Here is a 16,074-nt window from a genome sequence, read left to right as displayed (position 1 = left end):
CATAGGGCAAGATCCATAGAGGTGAAAATACTTAATTTCTTGGCAAAATTTGGCATAGACTATCATATAGGTAGCACAGCAACTCCTCACCCTTTAGTGAGTTCTAGTGTTTTTTCAAAGTCCCAAAATACTGTAGAAGAAACGATTCTTCTCCCCAGCTTGGGAAGTTCAGCAACGTCCAACTTCTGCCACGCTGTCTGAATGTTGTCTGAGAGCAGCACAAGAGTTTGTACTGCAGGATGGGAGTGCCTGTCAACATCAGGTTACTTTAAATCTATGCTGTAAAATGCGATTACAACACAGTTGTGAAATAACAGTATGATAAAAAGCACTATTAAATGTTAAAAAGGAAATGAACTGAAACGTGTTCATGAATGCTTTCTCTCTTTAAAAACACAACTCAGAATAAGACTTTTTAAATCTTGTACATTTTTCAATGTACAGTCTGCAAAAAATTGTATGGGAGATTCTGATTTTCTATTACTTATTTCATATACTTACTTCCTCCTAGAAGAAACCACAGACAAACATCAGAATCATTATTTAAAGAGTTAATAACCTGCTTATACTGGACAGCTAATATCTGGTGAGTATGCCTCATTTTTACGGCAGATCTACAAATGAAGAAGAATAGAATGGGAAGAATTATGGCCCAGGTGCAGCACAATTATTTGTCTGCCTTACCCTGCAGATCCTTTCAAACACATCATTTGTTTAGTGCCGCATTTGAAACCTACATGCTCTCTTCAGGTGTGCCTGAATCCTTCCCAGACTTCATCCTTGCCGGGTTTGTGCTTTAGAACCAGACCCAACTGCACACGAGGGAGATTTCTGTGTATGTGTGCCGTAACCTTTCTCAGCATTGGCTTTGAGTCCAGATTCACACTTAGGACTGAGCAGGGATTTGCTGTATTATGTGTTGGAGCACATCCAGAGGGACGGACTCTTATCAGGTCTGTGTGGCAGGACAGGGAAACGGGGTCAGACTAAAGGAGGGTGGATTTGGGTTGATGTGAGGAAGGAGCTGCTTGCAGGGAGGCGGTGAGGCCCTGCACAGGGTGCCCAGAGGTGGTGCTGCCCCGTCCTGCACACAGCCAAGGCCAGGGGACGGGGCTCTGAGCGCTGAGGAGCTGTGCTGTCCTGTGCACTGCAGGCCTGCATGATGGCCTGGGGGCCCTTCCTGCTCAAACCCTTCTGTGTGTCTCTGAAACAAAAAACATATTTCAAAGGCTCTGCAGTGAACCCATTTCTTTTATACAAATGAATCTTTTCTCTTTCTTCTTTGAATGATTAAAACGTTCGCCTGGCTCTAATCACCCTGCTTTACTTGGTATGGAAAGAACTACATTGTACATATGACTGAGGAGTTAAAAAAAACCTGTCATTGTGTTTTATTTTATTCACAAATTTGCAATGGTCGGATTGTCTGTCATCAGCTTTTCCCTCGCTGTGAAACAAGCCTTCATACTTCCAGTTGGGTTTCACTCAGTGCTGCTGAATCTCTGCGTGCAGATATGGTGTACATCCTGTGGGAAGGAGAAAGCACAAGCATGTTGCGTGACACAAGCTAACCATTCAGTTCCTAATTCTGGAAAGGTCATTTTTTAGAACATTTCTTCACCACAAGCCGAGAAAGAGGGACTTTGTTCAACCTCCTTTCTCCTTTGCAGCGATATCTAAGGCTGCTTCAGGTTCGTCTCCCTTCTGCCCAAAGCTGCAGAGGTTTCTTGGGTAAACTATGAGTTTGGCACCTCAGTTAAACAACAAACATAGACCCTGTATCTTCTGCAGATGAGATAAATCTGAGCCTATGATCACAGAGCTCTCTGCTTTTGTAGATAATACATTAAAAGGAAAGGAAACAAAATGAATGACGGCATAGGTCTTCATGCCTCTCATACATACATACTCATATTGTCCTGGAGTTCTGCGTATCTCCAGTCACTTAACTCTGGTGGAGCATCTGTGGCCTTAATTTCAGCCCCTGCTGTCAGACTGATTTACAGCATTATCTTGTTCTGTCTTGGAAGGTGAGACAGAACTAGACGCATTTTTCTTCCACGGATACTCAGTGGTTCCATGACCTCTAATGGTGGTCAGCACAGACTGCACCAAAGTACAGAGCTGGAAATGGAACTGAGGCCTTTTTGGATTTTGCTTGTTCGTTTGACTGATAAGTGCTTTTCACAGTTTCGTTTATATAAAGTAAAGAAGAGGAACCAAAAGAGACAGACCTTGCATAAGTCATAGTCAAAAATAAAGGCCACAGTCATAAACAAAAGCAGAGACTGGAAGATCTTATGTTCAGTAACTTTTTGGAGCACTGCACTGAAACACATGTGACATCTCAAAGAGGAAATTACCTCGATTCCTTCAAGGAGCTCTTCTTCTGCAGTGTCTTCAGCCCACCTGACCGGCAGCAGGTAAATTTGCAATCAATGACCTGGTAAATAATTGGGTTGTACATGGCAGCCGACTTGGCAAGCAGAGTTGGTACCACCGAGAACTGAATGGGAACGGAATCCGGCCGTCCAAAGGCTGACCACACGGAGACCACGGCGTAGGGGATCCAGGCTATGAGGAATCCGGCGCAGATCAACATTGCCACCTTGTGAGAGGAAGAGGGAAGGGAGTTAATCTGGAGGAGCTGTCCTTGCGGACAGAACATTGCAGAGTTCAGCAAAATGCAAGGGAACATCCAAAGAAAAAGCACAACCTGCTTGAGATAAACTCGCAGTCTGAAAAAAGTGCAGCATCTTCTCACTGTATTTCATTTATATGCACTGGATACAAAGGTGGATTCTAAACACTTTGCCTACACGGATTTATCGGACATTGGCAACATCTTGAGGAAATGGAAAATCACAGGTCACCCCAGTATTACTTTCTCACGCAGACTCTTGCTATCTTAATTGCAAATAAAATTAATTTTTAAAAAGAAAAATAATCCTAGAATATCCTGGTTGGAAGGAGCCCACACGGATGCTTGAGTCCAGCTCCTGGTTCCACAGAGGACCACCTAAAATTCAAAACCCTATGTCTAAATCACAGCACTCCCAGTCAGTGCAGACCTACTTTCTTTCCTGTAGGCTGTGCTGATGTCCCACAGAGAAAGAGTCAAAACCCAATGGGATGGGGAACCCTCCATGAGGATGGGTGTTCATAAGAGGAGATGGAGAAGAGTTTTTCCAAACCAGGTTCACAGAATCACAGAATCACAGAATCACTAAGGTTGGAAAAGACCTATAAGATCATCCAGTCCAACCATCCACCTGTCACCAATGGTTCTCATTAAACCATATCCCTCAACACAACATCCAAACGTTCTTTGAACACCTCCAGGGTCGGTGACTCCACCACCTCCCTGGGCAGCCCATTCCAGTGCCTGACCACCCTTTCAGAGAAGTAGTATTTCCTAATATCCAGCCTGAATCTTCCCTGGCGAAGCTTGAAACCATTCCCTCTAGTCCTATCACCAGTTACACGAGAGAAGAGGCCGACCCCCAGCTCGTTACAACCTCCCTTCAGGTAGTTATAGAGAGCAATAAGGTCTCCCCTGAGCCTCCTCTTCTCCAGACTGAACAATCCCAGCTCCCTCAGCCGCTCCTCATAAGGCCTGTGCTCCAGACCCCTCACCAGCTTTGTTGCCCTTCTTTGAACACGCTCCAGGGCCTCAATGTCTTTCTTGCAGTGAGGGGCCCAGAACTGGACACAGTACTCAAGGTGCGGCCTCACCAGAGCTGAGTACAGGGGAACAATTACTTCCCTACTCCTGCTGGTCACACTGCTTCTGATACAAGCCAGAATGCCATTGGCCTTCTTGGCCACCCGGGCACACTGCTGGCTCATGTTTAGCCGAGCGTCAACCAACACCCCCAGGTCCATTTCCTCTACACAGTCTTCAAGCCATTCCACCCCAAGCCTGTAGCGTTGCTTGGGGTTGCTGTGGCCAAAGTGTAGAACCCGGCATTTGGTCTTATTAAACCTCATCCCATTGGCTTCAGCCCAGCTCTCCAGCCTGTCCAGATCTCTCTGTAGGGCCTCGCTACCCCCAGGCAGATCAACACTTCCAGCCAACTTGGTGTCATCTGCAAACTTACTGAGGGTGCACTCAATGCCCTCATCCAGGTCATCAATAAAAATATTGAAAAGGACAGGCCCCAGCACCGACCCCTGGGGAACACCACTCGTGACCGGTCGCCAGCTGGATTTAGCTCCATTGACCACCACTCTCTGGGCTCGACCCTCCAGCCAGTTCCTTACCCAGCCAAGAGTGTACCTGTCCAAGCCACGGGCTGCCTGTACCCATGAAGGGCTCTATGGCCCATCTTCTGCTGGAAAAATGCCTGACATTTGGATTCCTTCCAATACCAGAAAGTGAGCATTAAGTCATTCAAGAAGACATGACCATGTCAAGTCACTAGAATTACCCATCTCAGCAGATAAACAAAATAGTGTATTTACTTGTATCAACCGGAATTGCATCAATCAGAAATTTAAGACTGAGAACATTGGTACAGCATCCAGTTTTCTTTTTCTTTACACATAACATGAATTTCATATTCCTTGAGTCTCTGCAGACACTTTGAAAAGCAAATTCCTACAGATTTTTTAAGTTGCATTCCTGGAAAGCTGCATTCCAAGAAAGTGAGTTCCTTGTAACACTAGGAAATGTAACCGTAGAATTATTTCATATAAACATTAAAGAACTCTTTCAGCCATAATCTGGGATATATTGACTTTATCTGAACCAGTCTGTCTCCACAGCTTGATATACCTAGACTTCCTATTTATTTCCATGGAAACTACAGCGGACACAAAGAGCACAATAACACTATTTGATAGAGCACAATCTCAGCTACAAAATACAATTTTTCAACATAGGCACCACCATGAGCTGTGCATTTTCACAATGATGACTAAGAGCCTGCATCCCATGCATGCAAAACTCTGCACCAGAGGAGGTGACCCACAGTTTTACATCCCCTGCTGCCATCCCACCAACATCCACCTCTGACATCATGGGCCAACATCATAAAATAGGAGGCATTACTTTCAGAGCAGCCCTCATCACTTCAAATGCAATCAAGCAATACTACATCCTGAAGAGTGTATGCCATTCTATAGCTGCCATTGGCTGAGAGTTCCTCCATACCCAGCCTGAGAGTACAACAGGTGCACTCATTTGATTAAGACAGAGGAGGATTGCAATGAAAATGTCATCAGAAAACACATTTTTTTTTGTAAATTACAAAAGCTTTTGTGGAGTCTTTTGTTCTACATCTTAGTAGAAATGTTATTGGCAGGGAAGTTTTATATATTATGCTCTTTTGTTGCCCATCACGAACAAAACAGTGCTTGTCAGCCAAGGATCTCAAACACTGCCTCTCTGGGAAACCACGCAGGGGGGTCAGGTGAGTTATGACGGAGATTCATATTCCATTTTTATATATAAACCATCTATACTGTAGCTCCAAGATTATATTACCCACTGTAGATCCAAGGTAGGAGGGAAAATTTCTACAGTTACCACACATGGAAATTTTACAAGGCTCCTGCAACATGGGAAAAGAGTCAAACCCCATACACTGAATCAGAAGTTCCCCCGTTCTTCATAGGAAAGATACTGAATAACTGAAAAATTGCACTGCACAAGGTGACCATTTTTAAACACAAATCACAAATGCAGCTTTGCCAGCTGCACTGACATCACTGCAGTCACTGGTAGTTCAGGCGTGTTCTGATATGATGTCAGTTATTGCTGAATACTATAGAAATCTCATTTTAACCTCTTAAAAATGTAATGAAATGAATGTTGGATCAGCCAAGTAAAGGAAGCTGCCCGTCTGCTTCTTGGCCTGGATTGCAGATGATGGTGAATTTTTACAACTAAGAAGTCTGGTTTTGTTTGGCACAAGCTTTTGTATTGAAACTGCACCATAACCAGTATCAGCATGGAAATTATGTCTCCGTTCTTGCTTTTTCCCATCTTGACAGTAATATGTGAGAGCGCTGCATCATCACTTTCAGATCATGCCATCATTCAGCACAGGACAGCACACTGCTGACATTCTTCAAGCCCATTTTTATGATCCAATAAGGTAAGTGAAGTTGAATCTTTCCGCTTACCTTGGTCAGCTTCATTTCAAGTATGTGGCTGTTCTGGATCCTGGTGTCGTAGTGAGCAACCTCTTTGGTGGAAGACTTGACTTTTAAAATGATTTTAACATAGGAGAACACAATCACTGCAGTTGGAAACAGGAGGCAAAAGAAAAGAATGCTGAGAACGAAAGCCTGCCCAGCCACTGACGCCTGCGCCAGCCACCAGTCCAGGGTGCACGAGGTCCCAAAGGGCTCAGGAGCATAGCTTCCCACGCCAGCAAAAGGCACTGTAGCCCAGAACGTCGCATAGGCCCAGATTAGTGCCAGGCAGATAAAGGCATGGTGTCTCTTAAGCCAGGTACCTGGAAGAAAATTTGAGGGTTACAACCACTGTTCCGCACGTATTTGGCACAATTAAACATGTCATCCTACATGTGAAGTAAGAGCTTCCTTGGCTGTTTGTCAGCAACCTCAGTAGGGTTCATTTCTGCTCCTTCTACAGTGGACGCCCAAGCTAACCACCCAGCCCAGCTCCGTACCTCATGGAGAGATGCTTGGCTGTGGGGATGACATGTTAGGTCTCTGCTTTGAGCTATCGTGATTTACAGCCTACAGGAGCCTGTACAAAAGCAATCCAAACAGCTAGCTCAGCAACGACCATGGGAATTCCCCTTATTTTGTTGGGGAGTTAGATCCTCCCGATGCAAGACAAACATCTTTTCCAAACTGTGACTGTGTTCTTTAACTGAAAAGAGTTAAGCATATAATACTTCATATTTGAGAGATATACAGTGTTGATGGATATGTCAATAACAGCTTTCATTGCTAAAGTCATCTCCTCCTTTCAAGATCTATCTCCAGACTAGAGAGATATCAGATTTATTATGACCTATTTCACATCCAAATCTTTTAGCTGTTTTGAATAACCTACCCAATATCTTACAGGAATGTAGGCGTCTAACGAGGAATACTTTTGTGTGTCAGGTCACAGGACCTTTCAATATGTGCAAAACTTGTATCTGTTAACATCAGTGGTTCTTGGTAGACACAAAGTGATTTATCTGTAAGCGATTACTAAAACTTCTCTTAAGCAGACAGCAGAGGGGCAAAAGCAAAGAGGGGATGTCTGGCACGACAGATTTAGCAGGGATTACTTGGGTCATGCAAACATATCACTTTTATGCATTCCTCTCTATATTTAACAGCAGTATTTTGGAGAGCTTAAGTATGATTTCAGGCTAGAAACCTGAGATGATAATGACAGGATAAAAAGCTTGAGATGCTTAATTTATCCAAGGAGAGGTTAAGAGCTTCAGTGGTTGCAAAGGGCTTCTGCCATCCAGCAAATGAAGTGTAACAAGACCCAACAGCCTACTCATGTTAGAACCAGACATTTCATCTACCATCAGTATGATCTGCTTAGACACACTTGACATCTCAAACACAAGACTACCTACCTTCATGGTAACACTCTAGTCCATCAGAAATTTTGGCTCTGTTTCAGAAAAATTTGACAAAATCTGTAGAATCATGGAATATTCTGTTGGACAACACTGAGTCCAACTCCAGGCTCCACAGAGGACAATCTAAGAGTTAAATCATGTATTAAGGTTCAAGACCATGATTGGTTCCCTGAAGACCCTTTTCCATTGCCTGACCACCTTCTCAGTGAAGAAAGTTTTCCTAATTTTAAGTAGGATGTTGGCAGAGATAACCAAAGCAGTTGTTTCTGGTCATGTAAATCCTTAACTCCCTCATTTGTATTGTAATGTGTTTGCTTTGTTGGTTTGGGTTTTGTGTTGTGTTTTGTTCTTTTTCTCCTTTTATTTCACGAAATAATTTCTAATTGTTTTGTTTCCTTGCCCTGATTGTTCACAACCCTAATGACCCATGTCTTCTTGGGCAGGAGGGGGAAAGGAGGCAGAATGAGATCATCCCTTAATACAGTTTCTCTTCCTTACCATAAGCCAAGTGACAGATTTTTAGGTATCTATCCAGACTGACAGCTGTCATGGTAATAAGGCTCCCACAGCCAAAGAAGAAGCCAGCCCATCCATACCAGCGGCAGCCCATCCATCCAAAGATCCAGCGGTGGGAAAAGAAGGAAATGATACTGAAGGGTTTCCCTACAACTTCCAACAGAGAGAAGACTGTCAGTTGACTGATAAAATCCGTCACTGATAAAACCTTCTTTTTTCAGAAAAGCAAACCCTCCCCTCTGCAGAAAGCAAACACCAACAGAAATGCTCTGCAGCGTGGATGTGATTGATCCACAGGACTAAGCCAAAGGCAGCCATAGCTAAGTCTCACAGCATCTGCACGTGGTAGGATTATTCAAACCTGTTGTATGTGCTGGAAACAGATGTATCCCTGCAGACCACAGGAACCAGAAGCCAACTCACACTCCAGTGCTAAGCACGTACAAATTCATCCCTCTAGAAAATGTTCTGAGTATGGTTTATCATAGAGTCATAGAATAATAGAATGGCTTGGGTTGGAAGGGACCCCAAGGATCATGAAGTTCCAACCCCCCCATCACAGGCAGGGCCACCAACCTCCATATCTAATACTAGATACAGTTTAGGTCCACTTGCAAACACAAATGTGTGAATCTGCATGTGGCACAGATCTACTTAAACAACATCCTTATAATTAATTGAGCATCTTCAAATATAGAAGAAACAAATTTGCCTTCAAAGAGGTCTTGTGCAAGAATACCAAGGCCCAGTATTAGAATCTACACTGTAGTAAAGTGTTATGTAAGAAAGACATGTGGTGCTAGGGCAGAGCATGGGTCTGAGCAGCAGAATGCCTTCAGTGCCTGCCCACACTGCTGCCTGTCCAGAGGGACTCTCAGCAAGTCATCTGCATGCAGATACACAAAAGTTTTAAGCATCTCCAACCAGCAGGTAAACCCCTGTTTTGGAGATCCTCATGGCTCTCTAGCTTGGTTCTCCATTTACTGAAGTGGATGGTGTGCTATGAAAGAAGTCAGGTTAGGTCATACTTCTTTCCATTTTTGCCGTTATTCACATTCTTTGTACATATCAGGAGAATGGGAAATCTTGGAAATAGTGATTTTCTAGTTGGAAATCTCCACCTTCCCATTTTACTTTATTTTTTCTCAAACTGGACATACAATATAATCAGCTTTAACAGAACAGAAAACTCAAACATTTACGATCCAGGAACACCAGCATGCTTTCAGAACCCTGCACTTTTGCTTACCCGAAATACTCAAAAGTCTGAACCATTCGACAGCAAATTAAAACAACTTTAAATATTTAACTCCATGTATATTCCTGCACAGGCACCACCTGAGTGCCTGCGTGGGTTTACAGCATCACCAAACAGCCTGGGCTGCTGCCCTGACTGTGATGCCACAGTGGCTTAGGTAATGAACCTGTAAAGCAGGCAAGCATGGTCCAGCAAACTCTAATTTCCCCAACATAACTTATTCATAGAAATAAATTAATAGAATTTCACAGAAGTGAAAAGCCCTCAAAATGAGGTGTATTCTTAAGCAACGCACTCTGGGCATCTTTTCTCACAGCTGAAGCTGTAAAGAAAGCTCTAGCTGAGCTGAAGGCTGTGCTTAGGTCATAAAAACACATTTTTCTTCAAACAGGAGAAATACTTTAATTTTTCAAGCAAAAGCTGACCCCAGTGATCAAGGTTTCAAGAAAAAAACATGGAATACTGCAAAAGCTAGGATATACTCTGAGAGTCAGCAACTTTCTCCAAGTAAGCCACTGTCAGCTCTAAAGGACATCACATTTATTTGCACACAATGACTCCTGTTAGCGCACAACGAGCCCGGCGCAGCCCTGAACGAGGAGCTGTTGCCACCCAGTGGCAATCTGCAGGAAGCTGGGCTTTTGCAGACCCCACCTCTTAACAAAGTGCTCCGGTGAGCCAGTGAAATACAATGGCTTTGGAAAATGTCCCATATCCACTACGTTTAGACCAAAGGCAGAACCCATCACGTTCTGGAGTCAATGTCTTCCTTTACCAAAAGAAAAGGAAAGGAGAAAAAGCACGTGTAGCTCTGCCAATCACCCTTGTTTTCCATAACATCACTTCAGCAGATGGAGAAGTTGAGATCCCTGTAGAAAGGTGGTGACAAAGATCAGCTGCGTGTTGGACACAAGGAGAGAAGCAAGGAGCCCTCATGCTAGGACTCTTGCTTTCATAGCATTCCCAGATGGGCTGTAGTTTGTGTGCTTGGGACGCACCCTTCAGTGGCTTGGAAATACCTTTACGTTCCAAATGTACAGCTACAGAAAATTTCCATTTCAGTGGAGCAACTCACACTGTTCAGATCTTTATTACTCCTTCCCTAGGGTGCTGCAGGATGGAAATAGCGTCTCCAGGGTGGTTTGCTAAAGCAAATATTGGGATTCATCTTTGTGGTAGCAGAATAAATATATTTATATCAACAGCTTTCTTCAGCAGAAGGGATGTGCCTCATTCAGATAAACCATGCTTACTGACCAGAGAAAAGCAATAGAATTTCTGGAAGGTGTGGAGGTCAGCGGTTTGTTGGATGCATGCAGTGGGAACAGCAAGAGGCTGCATCTTTTATGGGCTGGGAGCCATCATTTGTGTTGTTCTGCACTATTTCTGGCATTTGGAAAATGACAAAACCATTCAGGAGGGATGAGGGTAGGAAAGGAGTGCCGGACCTGGGTGCAGCAGTCCTAGCATATGCAACACGCAGGGAACAGATGACTCTGGGAGCGTGGGAGTGTTCTGTCATTTATATTGCTCTGGGGACACTGCATGGTCATAGCTGGGTCACATCAAGCCTTTATACTCATTAGGTTGTCTGCCATCCAAAAAAGCCTTTTCTAAAGGACATCCAGTTCACTCCATCTCATTTTCCTGTCACTCTGAGCAGCTTAATGAGACTCACACGAAGAATCGAAGAAGTGAGCTGCAAAGACTCTTGACTCCCCAGCACTGTGTAAGCCTTTACAAAGCTTCTCTCATTCCAGAGCATCTGGGTTGCTCAGCCCTGACTGTTGGGTTAAAATAGAAATCCCTCAAGTTGGCTGATGTTGTTTTTACTCTACGGACTGACACAAAGACAGAAGAGGAAAGTCATCAGCAAGAAAAGTATTACCTCTGATAGGCCAATGGCTGCTGACAGCTTCCAATTCATTCCCTTCACTCCCACCCCTACTATGATTTGATTCCCTCTCGTTGCACCCTGCAGCAAGTAAAGGCAATTTTCTTCAATAGCAGTGCAAATCCATTTTCTGCTTACTGTGCTGGGATACACATGGGAGCTGTCTCTGAAGTCTGCACAGTTCTGAGGGGAACACAAGCTTTGTCTGAGACAGAATTGTTAAATCCAACCCTATTTTCTCCTCTGGAGTTTTCACTTCCTTTCATCAAGTTGTGCAGGAAAGTTGTTTTCTGTCCTTCCCTCCGTCATGCAAATAACAGAGCCCAAGTGTCAGCAGTAGAGGCATATGGGGCTCCCCAGCACTTCTGGAGGACTGTCTCTTCTGCTGCCAGAAAGAATAGTGGGAGAGTGCAGATGAATAAATTAAGACATGAAATTACCTGAAATGCCCAGATCACACACCGCTAAATTAACAGTCATTATCTCAGCGGGTCTTAACTTCTTTTTTCGCTTTGAGGACATGAAGATAACATACCCGTTCCCCAGAGTTGAAAGAATCCCTGAAATTCAAAAAGAAGAGAAAAGCAGTAAAATTGGAGTTCTCCTTAAAAACAGTGATACCCCATCCTACTGATGAAATTTCTGGTGCTTGTTCTTTGTTCCCAAGGTGAGACATTTTGCTCTGAAACACGACATCCCATCCACATTTTGTACCTCATGGAGGTATCTGCTGCAGACATAGAAGCATGGAACACAGAATCACAGAATGGCCTGGGTTGGAAGGGACCTCAAGGATCATGAAGCTCCAACCCCCCACCAATGCAGGGCCACCAACCTCCACATTTCACAGCAGCCCAGGCTGCCCAGGGCCCCATCCAACCTGGCCTTGAGCACCTCCAGGGATGGACGGGGCATCCACAGCCTCTCTGGGCAGCTGTTCCAGCACCTCACCACTCTCACAGCAAACAACTTCCCCCTCACATCCAACTGAAATCTGCACTCCCTCAACTTCACACCATTTCCCCTTGTCCTGCTGTTATCTCCCCTTTCCGAGAGCTGACTCCCCTCCTGTTTGTAGGATTTATATCACAATAAGAAAGGAAAAATATGCAAAAAAAAAAAAAATAATAATAACAACAAGGCCATTCTAAATCACCTATCATTGTCCTGAACCTTTTCCGACAGAATGGAGGTGTTTTTTGGAATCAAAAGATAACTTCTCCCCAACTATGCACAAGTAGAGAAGGAAGACTTGATGTTGCTTCTTCCACCTGTTTTTCAAGTTCTTTCTCTTAGAGGCTGAGCTCTGAGGTGCAATTCTTTTGTAATGACACACAGCATAACATTCCTTCACATAACCCTCTGTGACAACGTTCTCTGCTTCTCTCAACCTCTGGAAAAATCCTATCCACTACTGTATCACACACACTGTGTGGAAAACATGTGACCTAATGCCACAACTGAAGAGCCTGAGGTCACGGCTGCCCAACGCCAGGCACTGATTGCTTGCAGTTATTACCATGGCTGCTCGTCCATAGCTGCTTAGGAGGAAGTTTTTCAGCCAGAGTGTGGTGAGGCACTGGAACAGGTTGCCCAAGGAGGCTGTGGATGCCCCATCCCTGCAGGCATTCAAGGCCAGGCTGGATGTGGCTCTGGGCAGCCTGGGCTGCTGGTTGGCGACCTGCACACAGCAGGGGGTTGGAACTGGATGAGCACTGTGGGCCTTTGCAACCCAGGCCATTCTAGGATTCTGTGATTCAATGGGCTGATACCTGTGCAAACCTAAGGAGGATGCAAATGTAGTATTTGGATGCATACATGATAAAGAAAGGTACTTGGCTCAAATGCAAACTGCTATTGGCGTTTGTAAGGACCATAAGGATAAAGTAACTTTGCAAGTAAAATGAAAACAGAAAGAATAACAACAAAAAACCACAAATGAAAGTTAAGTCTATAGCAAAAAGTGGGATATGATGTCTGAAGTAGAGCTACACGTGGCTCCAACAAAGAAGCTGTTTGTTTATCAGCCCTTCTTAACTACAAGTTCAGTCTCATGGTTGTGATTTGTTTTTTCCACAGGAAACATGATTTCTGTTCTTCACCTTTATTCAGTTCTCTGTGCTTTGAAATATGCTTCACACCTGGCAGGGCTACTGCTTTGGAACTGGGTAAATCTACACATCCAGCCCCTACAGATAGGCATCACAGTGTGCTTTGGAAGGACTCATTTCAGCTCCCCAGACATATTTCCTGGGATTAAAAGCCAGTTTGCTTCACCAAGCAAAAAAAGCCTCAAGGGGGGTTGTTTTAGACAGCTCAGTGAAAACAGTTGTTTGTACAGCAGCCATAAAGTAATAATATACATTGTATATTTATGGAAGGATATAAAAACTTAGTGTGCATACAAATTGGTACATGAATACTGAAAACAGCACAATGTCATTGAGGGGAGATAGAACCTCGCCCGTCAGCTCTATTGCTCTGAATCCCTTCCTCAATAAGGGCCTAAGCAGAAGGCTGGTGGGAAACAAAGGTTATTCCAGCATTTGTGGGATGTCAGCATTGGAAAGAAATGGATCCCTTGGGTCAGTCGGAGGAAAGGCGGTAAGAGAGGCAAGTGTGCAAGATAGCAAACAGAGCCATGAAGGTAGGACTGGGAGGTCTTTGTGCTTTGTGTATAACTAGTAGAGCAAGAGAATGAACCTGAGAGAAACCCATGTGAAGGAATATCCTCTACGCCCCTGGGGCCGGCTTGCTGAGCCCCAGAGCCCCGCTTGGTGCAGCATCCTTACATCAGCTGGGCTCAGCACTACTGGGAAAATAGGGGTTGAGCTGTGAGAAAGCACAACAACTGAAGCCATAGCAAAAGGAAACCAAAACTCAGAAAGAAGTATAAGTGCTGAGACAGCAGTTAGAAGCTCAGGTATTTGCAAGCAAAAACATTGGCACAAAAAGATATAATGCTGCCCCACAAATAGCACAACAGATGGTAAATTGGCAAGAACAGGGACCTGCCTGATCCTGAAACAGAGAGCAGCACTTCCCAAACAACCAGCTGCCTGACGCATCAATGTTTAACCTTGAAATCAATTGAAGCTCTCATCTCTGTGCACCAGCCAATAAATAATTTCATTTATTCTGCTTGCAAAGTCCCTTTGAAAATGGTGGAAGACTTCAAAACAGAAAGGAGGAGAGGGTCATAAGCAGAAAGCAGTGTTCAGTGTAATATGAAACAGAGGAGAACTGCTGCCAGGAGATGAGCAGGACCTGAGAGAACACATCTGAGGTGTTCTTTGATGTGTCGGCACACGAGAGACTTTGAAACCAGGCAATAAAATCACACACTTTGAGGGCAGAAGCTTTCTCTGGTCAGAAACAACAGAACTGCAGCTTCTGCCCTCATTGTGAGGATGCAGAGGCATAGAATCACAGAATGGCCTGGGTTGCAAAGGCCCACAGTGCTCATCCAGTTCCAACCCCCTGCTGTGTGCAGGTCGCCAACCAGCAGCCCAGGCTGCCCAGAGCCACATCCAGCCTGGCCTTGAATGCCTGCAGGGATGGGGCATCCACAGCCTCCTTGGGCAACCTGTTCCAGTGCCTCACCACCCTCTGGCTGAAAAACTTCCTCCTCATATCCAACCTAAACCTCCCCTGTCTCACTTTAAAACCATTCCCCCTTGCCCTATCACTATAGCTGTATTTCAAAGATGAAATAAAAACTCATTACCAATTACTGTCAAATAAAACCCAGCTATGATGTCAGCTTCTCTAGACAGCTTTGATGCAAAGGGGTCTTCCTGCTGCACGTGGTGTGGGAGGTATTCTTCCTGGGAGGAGGAGTTGCGGTCCGATGCCATCCCACTCATGTCCAGCTCAGTGCCTGAGAAAACAAACAAACAAACAAACCCAACATAGTACACAACAGCACCCATCTGCCACCAGAAATGGTGACGATATTTTTCTTCATATGTAAGATGTATCCTCCCATCCTCATCTCTGTTCTCCCAGCTCCCAGGGCATTTCAGGATCCGTTTCAGAATTGCATAAAGCATCCGGCCATAGTTTGTTTCATGGCTTCATTTACCCACGAATGTCATGATTCGTGTTGTACACATCGCAGTAACCCATCTGAGCAGTAGCTGGGAAGCAGTGCGCTGCAGCACTCAACCCACGGCTCCTGAGGCACCTTCCCTGAATGTCTGAAGGAGCTTCATGTTTCCAGCCAAGCAGCCCAAGGCTGGGGATCTAGTACGACCAAGCAGGTCAATTGCTGATGTCTGAATAGATTTGTTGTTCCATGTGCTTAATGCATACTGGACTTGGCTTTATCTATGCACACTATTCTCATAATCCCAAGAAACTGGGAATTATCAGTTAGACAGTCCAGCAATGTCCTGAGGGGCACTGTGTCTACAGACTGCAGCTGTGTAAATTTCACAGTTAAGTGAAGAGACATATCCATAATTCTCCTTAGAGTTATTTAGATGGTGGGATCTAATGCAAACAGCTTCACATGGTTTTGGTTATAACCATTCATGGTTATTATGATGATGAAGAAGCAGGAGTACTGAGTAATAGACTCACCTCAGCAGGCTTGTTCCATTTCCTATTCAATGTGTGGGAAAATGGGCTATTGAGGTGAAATGTGTGTCCCTTAGAAATAAACAAATAGATAGATAGATAGATAGATAGATAGATAAAATTGAAAGAACCCAAAACCTTACGTGACTTCAGGAGCACTTTTGTCTATTCCCCAAGCACTGAGAATAAGCAGCGCAAGCTGCTCACTGCTATGTTGAGGTAAGCATAACTCTAGGAAACAGAACCATCCTACCGATCTT

General features: G+C 44.4%; 1 protein-coding gene across 1 annotated transcript; it reads right to left on the bottom strand.

Moving 5' to 3' along the window:
• Nucleotides 1-1,389: 1,389 nt before the first annotated feature.
• On the bottom strand, nucleotides 1,390-15,285 carry LOC116236302 (opsin-5). Its single transcript, XM_031604895.2, has 6 exons — nucleotides 14,961-15,285; nucleotides 11,674-11,793; nucleotides 8,064-8,234; nucleotides 6,130-6,464; nucleotides 2,364-2,608; nucleotides 1,390-1,526 (listed from the first exon to the last, which is right to left on the bottom strand). Exons 1-6 carry the CDS (start codon nucleotides 15,283-15,285, stop codon nucleotides 1,463-1,465), a joined length of 1,260 nt encoding a protein of 419 aa, XP_031460755.2. The 3' UTR covers nucleotides 1,390-1,462.
• Nucleotides 15,286-16,074: the final 789 nt, after the last annotated feature.

The sequence above is a fragment of the Phasianus colchicus genome, chromosome 2 (assembly GCF_987193195.1).
Source record: "Phasianus colchicus chromosome 2, bPhaCol1.hap1.1, whole genome shotgun sequence".
Lineage (NCBI taxonomy): Eukaryota > Metazoa > Chordata > Aves > Galliformes > Phasianidae > Phasianus > Phasianus colchicus.
Note: the sequence above shows the minus strand (reverse complement) of the source record. Positions and strands in the feature narration are given on the sequence as shown.

Excerpts from the sequence above, each read along its gene's own strand:
- LOC116236302 (XM_031604895.2), bottom strand. The coding sequence starts at position 15,285 with ATGCTTTATGCAATTCTGAAACGGATCCTGAAATGCCCTGGGAGCTGG. Across the intron at positions 6,465-8,063 it reads AATCTGTCACTTGGCTTATG|GTACCTGGCTTAAGAGACAC; the intron begins GTAAGGAAGAGA and ends ATTTTCTTCCAG. Across the intron at positions 2,609-6,129 it reads TTGAAATGAAGCTGACCAAG|GTGGCAATGTTGATCTGCGC; the intron begins GTAAGCGGAAAG and ends TCCTCTCACAAG.